Source organism: Lethenteron reissneri, chromosome 21 (genome assembly GCF_015708825.2).
Source record: "Lethenteron reissneri isolate LAM-NWPU_2019-01 chromosome 21, ASM1570882v1, whole genome shotgun sequence".
NCBI classification, from domain to species: Eukaryota; Metazoa; Chordata; class Hyperoartia; order Petromyzontiformes; family Petromyzontidae; genus Lethenteron; species Lethenteron reissneri.
In genome coordinates this window covers 2,083,294-2,100,692 of record NC_083799.1, presented here as the reverse complement: position 1 = coordinate 2,100,692, position 17,399 = coordinate 2,083,294, and the positions used below count along the sequence as shown (strand labels likewise).

Here is a 17,399-nt window from a genome sequence, read left to right as displayed (position 1 = left end):
TGTTGGGCAATGTGCACATTAAAAGTGCACCTTGCCTAACAGGCGCCGGGGTCTTCGTCACCACCACTTAGTGGCGAACTGCGGCTGTTGTTGGTGGTGGGCGGGGTGCGTGTGTGTGAAATAATCGCGTTACACTCGTTTACTTGTGTGTAACGAGAACCAATAAAGCATGTATTGAACTAATCACGCAAACGTTCGCAGATAACCACACTTATACCGACAGCAGCCTTGCAAGGCAGTAAGCACATTTACTCTGTCACTGGCCCAAACTTAGATGCCAGCCCCGAACCAGCAAAAGCAATGCGTCTCGGTGTGCAAGCAAAACGTCGTGCTTTTTCTGCTGGAAGCTTTCGCAGCCGCAAGTTTGTCTCGAACGAGCCTTCGACTTGACGGCTGTCACCCCTTTGGGCGGTCAGTAGGGGATGCCCCATGGTCGGCTTGGCACGGCCTGGATCCACCCAGCAAGCGGAGTCGGCGGCCCCCCGGAGTGGACACGAACAGAATCGCGCCCCCCTCCTCCTCCCCACGCACGTCTCGTGGCTCAGCCTCACGACCCCAGTCCAGTTCCGCGAAGTACCCGAACGATCTATCACCTCCCCAAGCACGATCCGGCAGTGACGATCAATGTCACGACTATGTTCTATTTGTAAGGTGCATTTTCATCCAGAGATCTCAATGCGCCGTTTACGGGAAGCAGGGAATTATTATTAGAACGATAGTATTCCTTTTTTACATACAGCTGTCTACAAATACTATACGCGGCCTCAAATGTTAATGAAACAATGAGCCACCAGAGACAATCATCACTTCAATCCGGTTCCCTGAGGTGTCGGGAACAAACATTGTATCTTCAGAATCCTCAAGGTCGATACGTCTGGTAATTCATATCTTGGACTTTAACACTGAGCTGTAAAGATGAGGATGGTACCTCGTGTGACTGTAATAGTCGGGTGTCTTTGTTTGACAGCAGATGAGTGCTGGTCACGTCAATCCCCCGCACGTTATCTGAAGTGCGCACGTTACGTAAGTATTGCAGATAACGCGTCAAAGGCGCCGCCCTGCAATAGCTCGCCTGCGTCCTCTACTAGAGGGAGATCTAGAGGGCATCTGTTCTATACTCCTCCACGATGGCCAGGCGTGTTGAAAGAAGCGGGCCTACCCACACTTTGCATCAACCACACGAACGCTGCGCATCGACTATAGCGGTGGAATAATACTGGTAGGAACCTCCTGGTTACACCAGCCCACAGGGGATTATTGTGTCCGTCCGTCCGTCGTGCAGGGAGGGGCTGGGTGGGGAGGGAGGGGCTGGGTGGGGAGGGGAGGGTGGGGAGGGGCTGGATGGGGAGGGTGGGGAGGGGCTGGGTGGGGAGGGGCTGGGTGGGGGTGGGAGGGTTGGGGCTTGGTGGGGAGGGGTTGGTCACCCCGTGGTGCCCTTATGAAACTCAACGTTTAACCTACTCACGCCGGCTTGTGCCCGCCCTCACAGTTGGGCATATTTGCGGAATACACCACGCCGCCGTTGACCCTGACCATTGACCGAGCAACCCAACGTTCCTACCAGCCAGAGCCGGCCCAGCCACTAAGCGACCCTTGCAATGGCAAAGGGCCCCGTGGCCAGCAGAGGGCCCCCTAGAGTCACTGCTAGCTAGTGGGTGAAAAACAGGACCCTGCGGGGTGGGCTGGTAGGAACGAATAACCAAAGAATATAAACATAATGTATTATTACACTTGTTTAGCCAGGAAAGCCCCACTGAGTCTAAAGGTTTTTGTAGGGTCCTGCCAAGTGTTTGCAGTAGGGGGCGATGTTGCTACTCCGAATCGGACGATACGAAGGGAGAGTGTGAGGCCTAGTTCTAGGCTTTAGGCCTAGCTGTAGGCGTTAGGCCGCTGTGAGTTAATTTTAATTTAAATGTTTTAATTATTTATGTAAAAGCTTTAAATGTAAATGTTTCTATTTAAAAACATCAGGGAATGTAACATTGTTAAACATTAACTCCCTTTCACACACGCGGGGGTACGATACGAAGGGAGAGTTTGAGGCCTAGTTCTAGGCTTTAGGCCTAGCTGTAGGCTTTAGGTCGCCGTGAGTTAATTTGAAATGTAAATGTTTTTTTATTTATGTAAAAGCTTTAAATTTAAATGTTTCTATTTAAAAGCATCAGGGAATGTAACATTGTAAAACATTAACTCCCTTGCACACACGCAGGGGTACGATACGAAGGGAGAGTTTGAGGCGTAGTTCGAGGCTTTAGGCCTAGCTGTAGGCTTTAGGGCGCTGTGAGTTAAATTTTAATTTAAAAGTTTTAATTAAAAGCTATCTCAGGAATTATAAGGGAATGTTACACTTGTTTAGCCAGGAAAGCCTTATTAATTAAAATGTTTTAATTAAAAGCTATCTAATCTATTGTAGGCTGGTCCACTTAGGTTCCTACCAGTAAAATCATACATCAAAGGGGCCTCCAACCAAATTTTGCTTAGGGCCCCAAAGGTCTAGGGCCGGCTCTGCTACCAGCTCCCTCCACAGGAGGAATGTGTTAATCATCATTGGTGTCTACTGCTGGGTGGACAGAGGTCGGGAAGCTTAATGCGCTTGTCCCGTGGAGACTGAATCCAACCGAGACCTCTGGATTGAAAAGGTCGAGTGCGCTAACCATTTACAGATTGTTGGGGGCAAGTGCTATTAGGGGCCGTCCATAAATGACGTCACGCACCTCGGGGGGGGGGGGGTCAGACATTTGTAACGATGTGTGACGAAGGGGGGGGGGGGTTGAGAAATGTAACGTCACATCAAAATGCGCAACTTTAAATAAACATAGACAACACGTTCTAATTAATTAAATAGACTATTTAATGAATGTTTTCTCCTACAACATCAGAGTGCAGCGCCACATTAAATACGCACTGCAATGACAATAGTTTAAAGCGATTATAAGCATGTTTTCTTTTTTGGGAGGGGGGTGGCAGAGCTTTGTGACGTCATATTTGAGGGGGGGCGATCAAAAATCGACCAAAATCGCGTGACGTCATTTATGGATGGCCCCTTAGCGAGTACCTATGAAGGCCGGCCGGCACGACACAAGAGAGGGTGGGTGGGCTAGCAACACGCCCGGTCGCCTTTGTCTCCCGAATGACGATGTTTACACACCGCACTCGGTACTCATTTGAAGTTGAGTCGACCTCGGAGAGGCTCCGGACCGGTTGAGATATTCGTCACTGGTGATGCCCTGAGCGGGAATCGAACTCTGGACGCCGGGCTCGCAGCGCGCTAACCACTACACTGCCACTCCCAATTAAAACACGTCTATGATGACAAGCACAAAGACACACACACACACGGGGTTGTACGTTTACGATAAAAACAATATTTTGTGAACCATCCACGACTCGGTACGACTGTCACGTTTACAGAGATAGCATTTATACGTGGTCTATGTTTTGATTAGAGTTTGATCAATATAACTCATGGTCGCTTTAGACTTTTGATCACTTGAAAATAAAAATTCCCATCCCACTGGCAAATATATTTATTGATCACTAGCTGTACTACCTGGCTTCGCCCGGGACTTGTATCCACCACGCCCGGCCGCCTTTGTCTCCCCAGTGGCGATGTTAATAAGCCACACCAGTTACTCGTTTTGAGGCTGAGTCCCTCCCTCACCACTCTCCCTCCCTCACCACTCTCCCTCCCTCACCACTCTCCCTCCCTCAGCACTCTCCCTCCCTCACCACTCACGCCCGGCCGCCTTTGTCTCCCCAGTGGCAATGTTAATACACTCTCCCTCCCTCACCACTCTCCGTCCCTCACCACTCTCTAGAGGACGTGAAACTTTGATGAATTTACCTCAGAGTCGCGTGGTGGGTGTCGAGGCCTAGCACCGTGCAGAGCCTCCGGCCTCGCCTGATTTTCCCACCCGGCTGACGCTGGGTACGGGTGCCGTTCCCCCCCCCCCCCCCCCCGCGCTACAATAATACTGTCTAATCGCTATAATTTTATAATCTACCGACCCTATAATAGTAATTGCACACAGTGTGGTGGGGGGGGGGAGTGAAGAGGACGTGAAACTTTGATGAATTTACCTCAGAGTCGCGTGTTAATGCGTGCGCCTATTTTTAACGGGAATTAAAAATGGCGTCCACCCCGCGGCAAAGGCGTCGCTACCCGTTGCCAGGGGCAACCGCCGTCCAATGAAAGCGGCGAAGGCGTCGCTACCCGTTGCCAGGGGCAACCGCCGTCCAATGAAACTGCGTATGGTCCAATACACAGACACACACACAGACAGACAGACAGATTCGCGATTTTATATATATAGATAATTTGATCAGTATATTGGCACGAATACATATATTTGTAAACGTGACAATCTTGTCGGGTGGTAGAGGGTTATGAAAATAATGTAGTACATTATGCTTATTGTTAGACATTATTGTACGCGCATACAAACAGAAGCTGTGTTTTACTGAAGTTTGCAATGTCGTTACCGGCAATAAAACTCCCCCCCCCCGCCCCGATTTTAACAATCCTAACACTCATAAATGTTAACTGGGTCAACTTAACCCACACCCTGCGCACCCTATTTAGAGTTTAGAGTACACAATAAATGTGCGTGTCAAAGGTGGCTGCGGACGGTTGAAATCTGTTATGTAACGTGATTTCCATTGGAGCAGAGCGAATCGTGTACAGGTTTTCGTGACATTGTGCTGATTGCTTTACGTTTTCCGCGTATGTGCCAATGTTAGTGCTCACAACGGTTGACGTGTTGGTGAAAATCGTTCGCTTTAAACATTATCTTATTTAGCTCTGGAGTAAAACGAGTTAACTTTCATAACAATAAGAAGAATACAACTTCTGAACGGTAAGTGGATTTCTTTCTATGTACATGTTTACTATATACGATGTTAACGAAGGTATGAAACAAATTGTACCGGAGTATGTAGAACCATTGAACTGAGTGTTTGATTTGCGTTTAATACGCTTTCCTTGACAGATGTAGAACAAGCGAGATTGTTTTGAAGAAAAAAATCGTTAAACCATGCCCTTATTACGAAATTAGAATATACGAAAAAGAACATGTCTATATAACGATAGGACTCAGCTTGGGACCATTTACAGAAGAGGGTTCTTGTGCCATAGTGAGGTGGTTTTTAGTAAAGGGCTGTGAAATGGTAACCGGTAAACTGCTCTTCTATCCAAAAGTCATGAACCAGTGATCGTTTCAGTGGATTATATGATTAGTTCATCAATCTGTATTTTATGTGGCAATATCGACTTCAAAGTTTCCGTGCTGTCGACTCCCTCCTTGCCCGCTGGCCAGATGTCACTACACCATCGCATCAGCCTTCGAACCGATAATCGGCAGAGTAATCGACTTCATTAAATAATCTGAAATAAGATCCCAAAATCTCTGCAAATGTTATCCTTCCCTTGCGCTGTTCCTCCCGACGAAGCCAGGCCCTGAGCGCGGCTTAAAAAGCAACCCAGAATATCTCCATCAGTAGGTCTTACTGAACAGGTTTCAGACACAGGGCAAGCAAAGTCTCTGTGCGGCCATTCTCCACCGTGTGGGTCTTCATGGCAACCAAACCTGCAGAAGTTGTGAGTGAATATTGGTCGACTTAATCCACATCGGTTGAGAGTGAATATTGGTCGAGTTAATTAACATGGTTTGAGAGTGAATATTGGTAGAGTTAATGAACATTGTTTGAGAGTCAATATTGGTAGAGTTAATTAACATGGTTTGAGAGTGACTATTGGTAGAGTTAATTAACATGGTTTGAGAGTGAATATTGGTAGAGTTAATTAACATGGTTTGAGAGTGAATATTGGTAGAGTTAATTCACATGGGTTGAGAGTGAATATTGCCTGTGTTAATCCATCTCCGTGATGTTAATTAGCGTCTTACACTGAGAAGAGATCCTGCGTTAAGTAGCATGCTGCATACATGAAGCTATTCAACGTTCACACGTGTTAAACATGGAATGTAAACTGGATTGCTTTGAATCGTTCCATGATTATTGCTATTATCAGCAATATCTGCAATGCTTATTCGAGTAACATATACCTTCTGTTAAAATACAACCCTAATGTCCAAGAATAGTATATACTGCACTGTCTTGCAGTGTTTAAAACACGCATCTTTCTTTTTCTTTTCAGAAAAAGTGGAAGCCAAAGCACTTTGTGAACAAACAAAAAGATGTTTTCTAATACACATAGAACAGTTTTTGTCACAAGTTTACTTGTGCTACTCATATTTCTTACCACTCACGACTTTAAGGTAAGTTATTCAAACGCCAGAAGCAGTGACTTCCTATGGCGGGTGGAATTGTGCAAGCTGAAAAAGAACCCTCACATAATTCCTTAAACGAGGTACACGAATGCATGGACAGTATGTTGAACTTTCACACCGTACGTAGCCAACTCTGCTAATCGGAGGTGCGGGGGAAGGACGCAGTTTAACAGATAACGTGCATACCACGAGTGTTCGTTGCGATGAACCTATAGGGCAATTGTACACAGGTGACTCCCGACTTCGGACGTCACGACTTGCAATCCATCGCTTTTACGACCCTTTCTTATAGTAAATAAGACCGCCACAGTAACGACCAAAACTCTATCTACGACTAACCTAACGACTGCTATCGACACCGAGTCGATTGGCGCCATCAGGCGACGAGTGTGCGCATCTTTGTGAACTCGATCTATGGGAAACGAGGGTTGGACTTGCGACCGTCTTCGAGGAACAACTTAGGTCGTAGGTGCGGGGGGTCGCCTGTAACGTGTTTATAAGAGTACATTACCGTAACAATGTAATGCAATGAATAGTCCCTTGCCAATCCATTACTGGGCGAGGAGAAGGCCTCTCCACACCGTGTTGGTTATGTGACCATACATACTTCACGCTGGTTTTATGCCACACTTATAAGTACAAACATCAAATAGAAGTGGACAGACCAAACATTTGGTTAGTTCGATGACTGCTGTACATACACACTAAGATCGATTATTTTGACAACTATTTTTATCACGTGAAAGTTGTGGTGTAGTAGTCACATTTACTCTGTGAAGTTGAATTGAGCATGACTGGATGCTATCGAGCCTCGGCGTATGTCCCCCCCCCCCCAATTGTTGTCCTATTGTAATCATAATTAACTTCAGAGTCATTACCATGATTAACTCACCTGACTTCATTGATATGTTCCCGCTTTGGGTATGAAATACGTCTCGAGAGAAGTCTACAGATTTGCCTCGTTCCACGTTCCTCAGCGTCTCCGCGTCAGCACGAGGTGCTGCGGTGGCGAGATGTTAAATCCCTTGCGTGGTATGGCAGGAGGTTGTGGGTTCGATCCCGACCCGTACGCCTGTATATTTGGAGTTTGCATATTCTCTCTGCCCGTGGTCACGTGGATTTTTCTCTAGTTCCCCTGGTTTTCCCCTCCAAATTTAAAAATATGCGATTAGAGTCTTTTGGCTGCTATAAATTTCCACACGATAAACCACTTCGTGGAGCTATCATTTGTGGCCAGGTCGCTTCTGAAAAATGTTTATATAGCTCAGTGGGCCTTACCTGGTAAAATAAAATATAATAGTTTAATCGTTTAAAGTAGCATCTGGTTGTGCTTCGCAAATTGCTGAATAACACAGGGTGTGCATCTAAATGTATTGCAGTCCCTCCAAATATAGCTGGTATGCATTAAATTACATTGGATGCAAATGTATTAATCGTCTTCTCAAACAATATATGATGTCCAACTGGTAGTTACGTATTGATACATTCCTAACAGTTTATAGAATAATATTACATTTTGTTATGGGGCCGTCCATAAATGACGTAACGCACCTAGGGGGGGGGGGGGTCAAACATTTGTGATGATGTGTGACGAGGGGGGGGTTGAGAAATGTGACGTCACATTAAAATGCGCAACTTTAAATAAATATAGACAACACGTTCTACTTAATTAAAGACTTTTCAATGAATGTTTTCTCCTACAACATCAGAGTGCAGCGCCACATTAAATACGCACTACAATGACAATAGTGTAAAGCGATTTGAAGCCTGTTTTTTTTTGGGGGGGGGGGGGAGGCAGAGCTTTGTGATGTCATATTTGAGGGGGGTCTGACTTTTTGTGACGCCGTGTGACGAGGGGGGGGGGGGGTCAAAAATCGTCCAAAATCGTGTGACGTCATTTATGGACGGCCCCTATTCTGTTGACGAATAACAATAATAAATTGGTACAACTGTAGTGACATAGCATCGGTCACGTAGCAGCATAGCGCTGGCTGCTGGCAGGGAAGGGGAACTGCAGCTTACAGCAGCCCTGACTGACAGCAGGTCACGTGGTAGACCAGGGAGAGATCTCGGGGAAAGGTCGCGGAAAAGGCACATCGAGAACCCGCTAGTAGGTTCCAGAAGGGGGCGTGGCCGGGGGCGGAGCCAGGCCACGCTGACAGTATAAGAGGGGCCCCGGGAGGGGACCTCGGGGCTGTTGTCTGGAGTGTGATCCCGTCGTGCTGCTGGAGTCTTCACCGTCGTCTCCATCTTCACCATCTTGGCGTCGCCAGTCTGATAGTCTAACAGCTGTCCTGACTTGGAACCGTAGTTACTAAGTGTTACTGTCAGGCCGTGTTAATAAACAGAGTGCCTCCTACTCTTCGTATCTCTGAGTCAGTCACTACACAACTACGCAAATTAGAAACCATTTTTTCCCAAAATTACAATAACACAAACACTTTTATGTTGAGTGGGGTCAGAGCCCGACGTGGTTCAAAAGGCCTTATTTGTCCTGGAGCTGACATAATGATGTCATCAGCCATGATCAGGTTGAGGTGCAGAGTGGCACCCTCCTCAAGAGAGGCACCTGCTGCTGGGAGTCTGCAGATCAAAAGACAAGCCACGTGTGCGCACTTTGAGATTTAAAAAAATTAACAACCTTTTACCCCACATTGCAATACAATGCCATGTAATGCCATTTCTCTCCATCTATAAAGAATCGAAAAATCATGCGAATTAATAATTTTTATAATAAAATAAACTATATAATTGAAGTGGGTATGTATGACTTGGTTAAAATAATCATCAAATCATCTATTTTGCAGTTTTTTTTAAGTTAACTTACCCATTCTTTCTTTCAGGTAACACGGATCATTAAATATTTTCCGCCAAAACTTCATTACCAAAATGATGAATTACCATTTGCCCCCGAAAAAACAAGAACTTATGTCTCTCTCACAACAAAACAAGCACGATGGATTTCAACAAATCTCACTTGTTCTACATCTGCCAAGAACAGTCGAATCACAATACTAAACGGAGGAGAACGTCACACCGTTGGAGACACACTCCATGTTGAGGTGGCAATGTATGACTATGGCAACAGAAGGAAGCTCTACGGTGGGGATTTCCTCCTCGCTCGGATTTTCAGCCCACGCCTTGGGGCTGCGTCTTCTGGCGTGGTGACTGACCTTGGCAATGGTGTGTACGATGTGAGGTTCACGCTCTTCTGGCCAGGAGACAGCAGGCTGGCCTTCACGCTCGTGCACTCCAGTGAGGCCGTGAGCGTGCTGGACAGAGTCCGAGAAACCATTCCAGATAAAGTCGCTTTCCTGGGGACTTTTGTCAGTGGGAAGTCAAGAGAAGTAACCTCATGCCACACTTTTCTCAACACAACGAAGCAGGTCTGTGATTATACGGACACGCATTTGAATGAACCATGGAAGTGTGAAAAGCCAAGTAAGCTTCCTTGTTCAGCTCTTCTAGCTATCAAATCATACAACAAGTATAAACATATACTTAGTCAAGAGCAAACTACTTTATTCAAGAGGTAAGCACATATTTTACCATGAACCAAGGGACATAATTTTGCCCATAAGAGGTTTTTTGGGTTAGATCGCGTATATCTGACACAGCCAACTAGTAAGGGTTGTCACGTAACCAGAACATGCAAATTCGTCACTAGTACAGCACACCGGTGTGTTGGAGAGCCAAGCCACAACATTTACTATTTGAGTACGACGTTTCGCCAGTAATTACAACTTCATCAGGCGAGAGTCAGATTTGTGGAGAAGTCTTACCATAGCGCTGGATAATTCAACGTTAGTCATGTTGATAACCGTTTTGTTTAGAAAATGTTCATTTTCAGTTGAAAATTGTTTGTTAGTCAGTCTAGCAAATTTGTTAATTTTGGTCGTGTTAGTTATGTTACATACATTATCAGCTGATTGCTGTGTAATTGTGTCAATTATATTCCAGTTATCTGTAGAAGCTATCAACAGAAGGTGTGTACAGGATTAACTGCACGTGTGGAAATGTTATGTTGGGCAAACAGGACGAATGATCAGCACGAGACTAAAGGAACATCAGATAAATATTAAATTCTCCCAAATGCAACTGTCAGCAGTCGCAGAACACGCGTGACAACAAGGACACTCAATTGATTTTGATCATGTTGAAGTTCCGTGAAAAATTAGCTACTACTGGCCAAGACTAATTAGAGAATCTATCGAAATTGAAAGAAATACAAATTATTTAACCGTTTGGATAGCTACCGCCTTAGTGATGTGTAGAAGCAAATAATCAAATAATACATTATTTAAATGCATGCCTATAAAGGGCAGCATACTTCAATAGGGATTACTGTTGCTACGGCTATTTTAATACACACAATAGACAGGAAGGACAAGATAATGCACATGCATAATGTACGTTGACTCAGTAATCCCCCCCCCCTCAATTTGCGCAAGAGCGCAAAAGCGTAGTCATCACATCTACGCCTCTATATAAGGAACGAAACAGTTATACTTCTCCACAAATCTGGATGTCGCCTGATGAAGCTAGTTGTAATTACTAGTAAATGTTGTGGCTTGGCTCTCCAACACACCGGTGTGCTGTACTAGTGATGAATTGGCATGTTCTGTTTATGTGACAACCCTTACTAGTTGGCTGTGTCGGGTGGTGGTGGGTTTTAACGACACGTTACGCGATCTAACCCAAAAAACTCTTATGGATTATATTGGTCGCGAAAGCCTATGTGTTAAACTGACATAAATTTGATTGTCAGCCACAGCTAATTACAGTAGCAAGTGAAGTCGTCTTGGTGTAGTTTGGTCAAAAATCCTAATGAGCAACACGGCATGAGAAGACCTTCATCCAGCAGTGAAAGCCCTTAAGAAAGTGTTATGCAATGTGATGATATTATTCATCACGTTTACTGCGTGTTCACTTAGCATATTGCCCCCATTTTGACATTAAACTATTTAATATTCAGCCTCTAAAATCTTTACTCCATATTATTCTGTAAAGTTAAATTCAATGGTGTTGCAGAAGTAGTATAAAAAAAATAATGGATATTTTTTATATTCTTTTGTGAAGCTCTATCCCTTAAGAACTGCATAACAGGGGCAAAACATACAATCGCCACGTAGAGAGGCACCCTAGTCGGGAATCGTACCCAGGACCTTATGGATATTAGGCACAATCATTGCCACTGCACCACCCTTCCACCCTAGTTAAAACAATGCACAGTATGCATAATTTATCTATTATGGTTACAGTGATATGTCCTAGCGGTATTTCGTTCGCAGCTTGTTGCAAATGTTCATGGCTCAAATCCAGCGTCCACCCTGATTAATACTGCGGTTGCATTGACCATATGAATACGCCGCGTCACAGTGGATGTTTCACAGTGGAAGTTATATATTCTCTGACGTTATTCAAAATGAGTAGGTCATTGTGTGTCGGCGTCATGGTCCAAATTTGCCGAATTTGAAAACTGGGATTATACATAGCAATCATTACCCCTTATATAACAAAAAACGTGGCAGGACTTTGCTAACAAAGAATAATGAGACTCAATGAGTAGAATAAAATATACTACTTATACAATCTATGTTTGATTTTGTAGCTGTGTTTTGAATCTAAATGTCTATCTTGATAATTCAACATTTCGGTAAGTTTGACCTAAATGATTGTTTGCATATGGCACGATTATTTAAACACAACTAATTGCCAATTTATATTACAGATATAACATGTGGGCGCCAATACGATGCCCATACAAAATCAGTGTTGCTCCAAGAAATGGTGAGTGCTATGCATGCATGTGTAGTGTAGCAGTGCCGAATGGCGGTCAGAAGTAGCAATTGCGAGTGTACCCACCCAAGGAGAAAAACTGGGGCAAGGGTCATGGAAGGGATCCATCTTTGAGCTCCCAGATCCAGCTAGAACGTTCAAGAAGGGGGGCGTGGCCAGGGCAGGGCCAGGCCCCGCTGAAAGCATAAAAGGGAGCTCGGGGCTGTAAGTGGGAATCAGGGTCGTCTCACCGTGGAAGTCGGCCTCGTCATCACCCGACGTCGCCACTGCTGGATAGTCAGGCAGCTATCCAGTCAGTTCGCGCCGTCGAGCTTGACGGTCAACGTTACGTTATGGGCTCAGTAAGTCGTGTAGTGTGAGTACGAGTAATATAAATAAAGAAGGTGCCTCGACAGTTACTGTCTCAGGAGTCCTACATTACACATGCACCATGGCTTTGGTGATTGATACATTAATTTAGTGGGAAATTAGATGTATATACACGCTCCCCTATTAAACTAGATAACATGCGCTGTTCACGGACATACCCATTGTGTTATATTGCTTGTGGCTCACTTGAGATTCATTGTATTTTCAAAGGGAGAGTTGCAGTAACCACTGTTATATAGGAATTGTCGTTGTTATATTGTTGGTACGTCACCAGGGCCGTCTATAGAGAGGTGCGGGGCCCGGGGGAAATCCCACTATGCCCCCCCCCCACCACGCCTTCAAACGCAACCAAGAACTATTACGACTGACACCGTGACGTCAAAGCGTGGGGCCCAGGGCGGTCGCCCCGATTCGCAATTCCCCAGGGATGGCTCCGTCTGTCACCACCGGCTTTGTGTACTGTGTTACTCGGATGGCATAGTGCAGTGCCACACAGTATCACGAGGCGCCACACGGAAGCACTACACTGCTGTATGCCTTTGCATACAGGGCTTGGTCAAATACGCAGACAATCTTTGTCAGGCTTAAGTACTGCATGACGCTCAGTGACTGGTTAAGCACCTCGTTGTCAGTAGACATTTGTGTCGCTGGAGCATTGATGGTAGGCAGATAGCCTACATTGTCGGGGATGACCATCATCTCACCTCGAGTCAGGATGTTAAAGCCTGTCCAGCTGTTGATTGACTGGTCTTCTTGTTGTGACATGCGTGCTAGGACCCAAATAAGGTTCTTCTCTCTGGCTAGCTGAGTATTGGCTACAGTATCGGCATCTGCACTTTTGCTTTGTGATGGCCCCACCCGTTGTCCAGCGTTGTAAGTTGGTAACATTGGCGGGGGTGCATTAATGCTTCTCTGCTTTGTTTTGGCAAGTGGGTTGGACAGGAACTGGGTTGACTGGCTTTGCTTGCACAGCAATCCCATTGACTCTGTGAGATGTTCCCTCACCACTGACGGTTTCTCAAGACGATCGATATTGTCCCAGGCTAAAGTTGTGAACATACCAGGATGTATGTTAGCTGGTAGGGCAATGCCATTCCCTGATGATGAGAGTTTCTTAAGACACAGGGCAGTGTCGATCTCTTCTGTCTTTGAATAGGACACACTGTGACCAAGTTGGTTGAGGATGTTTATCAGCTCTACATTCCCTGACAATGACTTGACACTGAATGGCAGACCAATGTGCCTGGAAGGCTTGGTCTTTCCACATGTCACTGCATAAACTATGTCATGGCCAAATGATAGCAGAAGCCGCTGAACTCTATGAGGTGCATGATCAGGATCATTAGCACCTGTGAGTAGATAGCACAGGAAGACAATGAGCGACTGTGGAATGGTAGGACAGTCTGCTTCTGGTTTGACTTCAGGCGGCCAGGCTTGAGGAACATCTTGACTCTTGATGTCATCTCTCAATTTGATGGCTGCTTTGGCTGTAACATTTTGAGGGTCTGTAGCTCTCTTTTGAGAGACTGATTTTCTTTGGCAAGTTCCCTCATGGACAGGTTATCTTGATAGAGGAGGAATTTTCCTTTCCCATCAGGGAAAATGTGCAAGGCTCCAGCAAACGCACTCTCCAGCTTTCGCCTTATGAGCTTCTTGGTTGATTCCTTGACTTGGACAATGCCTAGGGAGTTCATTGAAGCAATTCGTCTCAAATGAGATCAGTCATTGTCATCGCTTGAAGATTGCCAAAAAGCTCCATCCTGATGAAGAGGAACAGCTCATTGTTTGACTGATTCATAGCAGATTCGTACTGGGCTGCAGAGAATAAGCTTTTCAATGATATGCAATTCAACTAGGTTATTTTTTTAAATGCGGAGACAAATTGCGATGAAAGATGCAAGAAAACGCTAATTTAAGGCTTTGTTTGCTTGGCAAAGTTTGTATAAAATCGTAAAATCGAACTATTTCTAAAATATAAATAGTGAGTTTTCATGATTTTACAATATATGGAAAATAAAAAAATACATAAAAATTGACAAACTGAACAAAAATAATCATTTTTGCCTGTAGTACCTGGCCTTGACTAATAATCTTAACATGTACTTTTAACAATACATTGAGGGTAAAGTTAGAACTTTGGATATCTTTACTGAACAGAAATAATACAGAATCACCAGTACTTGCCTCACCTGCCAGTAAATGATCATGAGCAAACAATCTGCTAGAAACAGAAGGAAAACAGATAGCGCCAATCTATTCCAGACTTAACTAAGTCACTTAAATGGAAGAACAAGCGTGACTAAATGCAAGAATATGTATGAAATACATGCCTTGGGGACAAACATCCATTTTGTGCATACAGCAGAGGTGTTAGAATGTTTTATTTGTAACGTCCGGGCAAATAGACATGATTGCGATAGGTGCAAAAACAGGTTTCCTGCGAGACATTTTTTACAGCTGCTCATTGGAAAGGTTATTATGTATTATTTTACTTCCGTTGGTGTAACAAATAAAATGGCACCATTGAAGTTTTGCCACCTTGGGTGGTACCAATATATGGTCTGGCCCAAAGACGACATGACGCCAGCACGCAGTGACCTTCTCTTGCAAATGACGTCACTGGATCACAAACATCCACTGTAGAACAGACGGCCCAAATTTTTATGGTTAATACAGCCGCAGTAATAGCCAGGATCGCCGCTGGATTTGAACCGTAAACCTCTGAAACAAGCGGTGAAAGTGCTAATGCTGTGCCATGTCACCAGCACTGCACTAATGCGGTAGAGTCAAAACAAGAAGTGAATATATGAGATTCAATACAAAAACAATTATGTGAATAAAGCACTACCCTGCTGAAGAGGTCTCGAGATTCAGTGAGGCCTTCCTGGATGAACACGCCCAGTAACAATGATGAGGATGAGGCAAGTCTCAGTTTCATAATTTCGGGATACATTTTAACAACAAAGCATCGAATGGGCATCACATCAACACAGAATACATTCAATATATTCAACTAGAGTATGACGTTCAATTTTAGGGACGACGTTTTATGCAGAGTTTTCTTGCGAAGCACTTGTCATGTTGTAACATGTGGCAGATGTTCCTTAAGCATGCTGGGGTCTTGTCGAGAAATTACAATGGCATATTATGGCCGAATGACACTTCGCCTATATGTTGCAAATGAAAATTACTTGTGAAAACTTTAGTTTATATGTTACCGTGTATCCCGCTTTTGACTGCTGTTTCTCATAATTATGGATTTTTATGACATATCTCGGTAATTATACATTTTTTTAAAAATAACTAAATTAAATCACGACGTTTCGGGCGCAACACAAGCGTCCGTCATTAGGTGGGGACAACAACAGCGAAAACAGTTGCTGAGGTATGCCAAAGAGATGGCTCTGACAAGGGATTATATAGCTGAGGAGGGTGGGGGGGGAAACGAAAACTTCAAATCTAGAATCTCGGTAATTGTGTTGTGCTTTTATATTTTATGTAATTTAATCGTATGGCAATACCCTCTTACAAAATATACATAACTCATTGGACTCCAAAGATCTTGAAATGATTATCAATTAGTTTTTTTTACAGGTTCATTTGGAAACAATTTACAAAAATGTATCACGGGATTAGGAAATCCACTGCCAAGTGGCTATTTCTTAAAAAATGTATGGCATTCCTCCAATTGCAAGAATATCCATTTTGAATCGGAGACGTCCGTTATGAACTGCTTGAAAGGAAAACGGGTGTTTCTCCTTGGTGACTCCACTATACGACAATGGTGGGAATATATCGTCCGTTTTGTTAAAGGTAAGAGCACACTTACTTCATTCAATTGTTTAATAATTCCACGTAGTTCATTATCAGTGGTTGCTATTATGATTGTCATCAGATAATTAGACGTTATAAAGATTCAATTGGAGCAATACATTGAGGGCAATGGCGCTACATCACAATTTACTGATGCAAGAGTATAATTTGAAAACGTGCGTGTGCTGTTTCTCTCCCAGATCTGAAACCTTTAGATAATCACAAACCCGGAAAGCATCAACCAAAAATTGCTGTAAATGAAAGCAATGACATCACGTGGCAATGGTTTTGTCACAGCTACCCATTTATAGCGTCGGCAAACACTTATCCAGAAGACCTCAAATACGTTGCGACTCGAATTGACAACATCACCGGTGGGGGCGACACGGTCGTAGCAATCTCCCTAGGCGCTCATTTCACGCCCTTCCCTCTGGATGTGTTTCAAAAGAGAATGCACAACATTAAAGCGGCAGTGCAAAAACTATTGATCCGAAGCCCTGAAACGAAGGTCATCGTTAAATTAGCCAACGTGAGAGAAAACGGTGCCATAGAAATATTCAATAACTGGAGCACATTTAAGATTAATCAAATCCTGTTGGAGGTGTTTCACCTAATGGACGTCGCATTTGTTGATGCTTGGGATGTGACCGCCGTACTTAATTCTAAGAAAATTCACCCAAATAACAACATACTTAAAGTCGAACTGGATCTATTTTTATCATTTGTCTGCTCAGAGTATGTCGCTACAGTTTAATAGTTGCAGCATTGGCATGAGTATGCAATGGTGCATCGTATTGAAAGTAGAACATAATGTAAACATTTCGATTTAAAGCTTTCGTGACTGCAGGGATTCATCTTCTTGGTTCTTTCGGTAAAGTCACGTAGAAGGAAAATAATAAAATAATAAAAATAAAGCATAATAAAATAAATATTTTATTATGGTTCATTTTTATTACTTTATTATTTAATATTTTTTATTTTATTATTAAAGAAAATAATAAAGTATTAAAAATAAACATCCTAAAACAATTATTTTAATGGTTCATTTTTATTATTTTATTATTTTCCTTAATAATAAAATAATAGTTTTTTATGTTTTATTTTTATTATTTTCCTTCTACGTGACTTTAC

At 43.7% G+C, this 17,399-nt stretch overlaps 1 protein-coding gene across 2 annotated transcripts; it reads left to right on the top strand.

Annotated features, from left to right (window-relative positions):
• Nucleotides 1-4,601: 4,601 nt before the first annotated feature.
• LOC133345026 (NXPE family member 2-like) lies at nucleotides 4,602-17,154 on the top strand. 2 transcript variants are annotated; one of them, XM_061555391.1, is made up of 6 exons: nucleotides 4,602-4,856; nucleotides 6,155-6,275; nucleotides 9,131-9,819; nucleotides 12,019-12,077; nucleotides 16,050-16,268; nucleotides 16,469-17,154. In XM_061555391.1, the coding sequence occupies exons 2-6, from the start codon at nucleotides 6,195-6,197 to the stop codon at nucleotides 17,020-17,022; spliced, it is 1,602 nt and encodes a 533-aa protein (XP_061411375.1). In that variant the 5' UTR covers nucleotides 4,602-4,856; nucleotides 6,155-6,194; the 3' UTR covers nucleotides 17,023-17,154. The 2 variants fall into 2 exon arrangements, with proteins under 2 accessions (XP_061411375.1, XP_061411376.1); XM_061555392.1 differs by lacking the exons at nucleotides 4,602-4,856; nucleotides 6,155-6,275; nucleotides 9,131-9,819; nucleotides 12,019-12,077 and having other exon boundaries at nucleotides 12,089-16,268.
• Nucleotides 17,155-17,399: the final 245 nt, after the last annotated feature.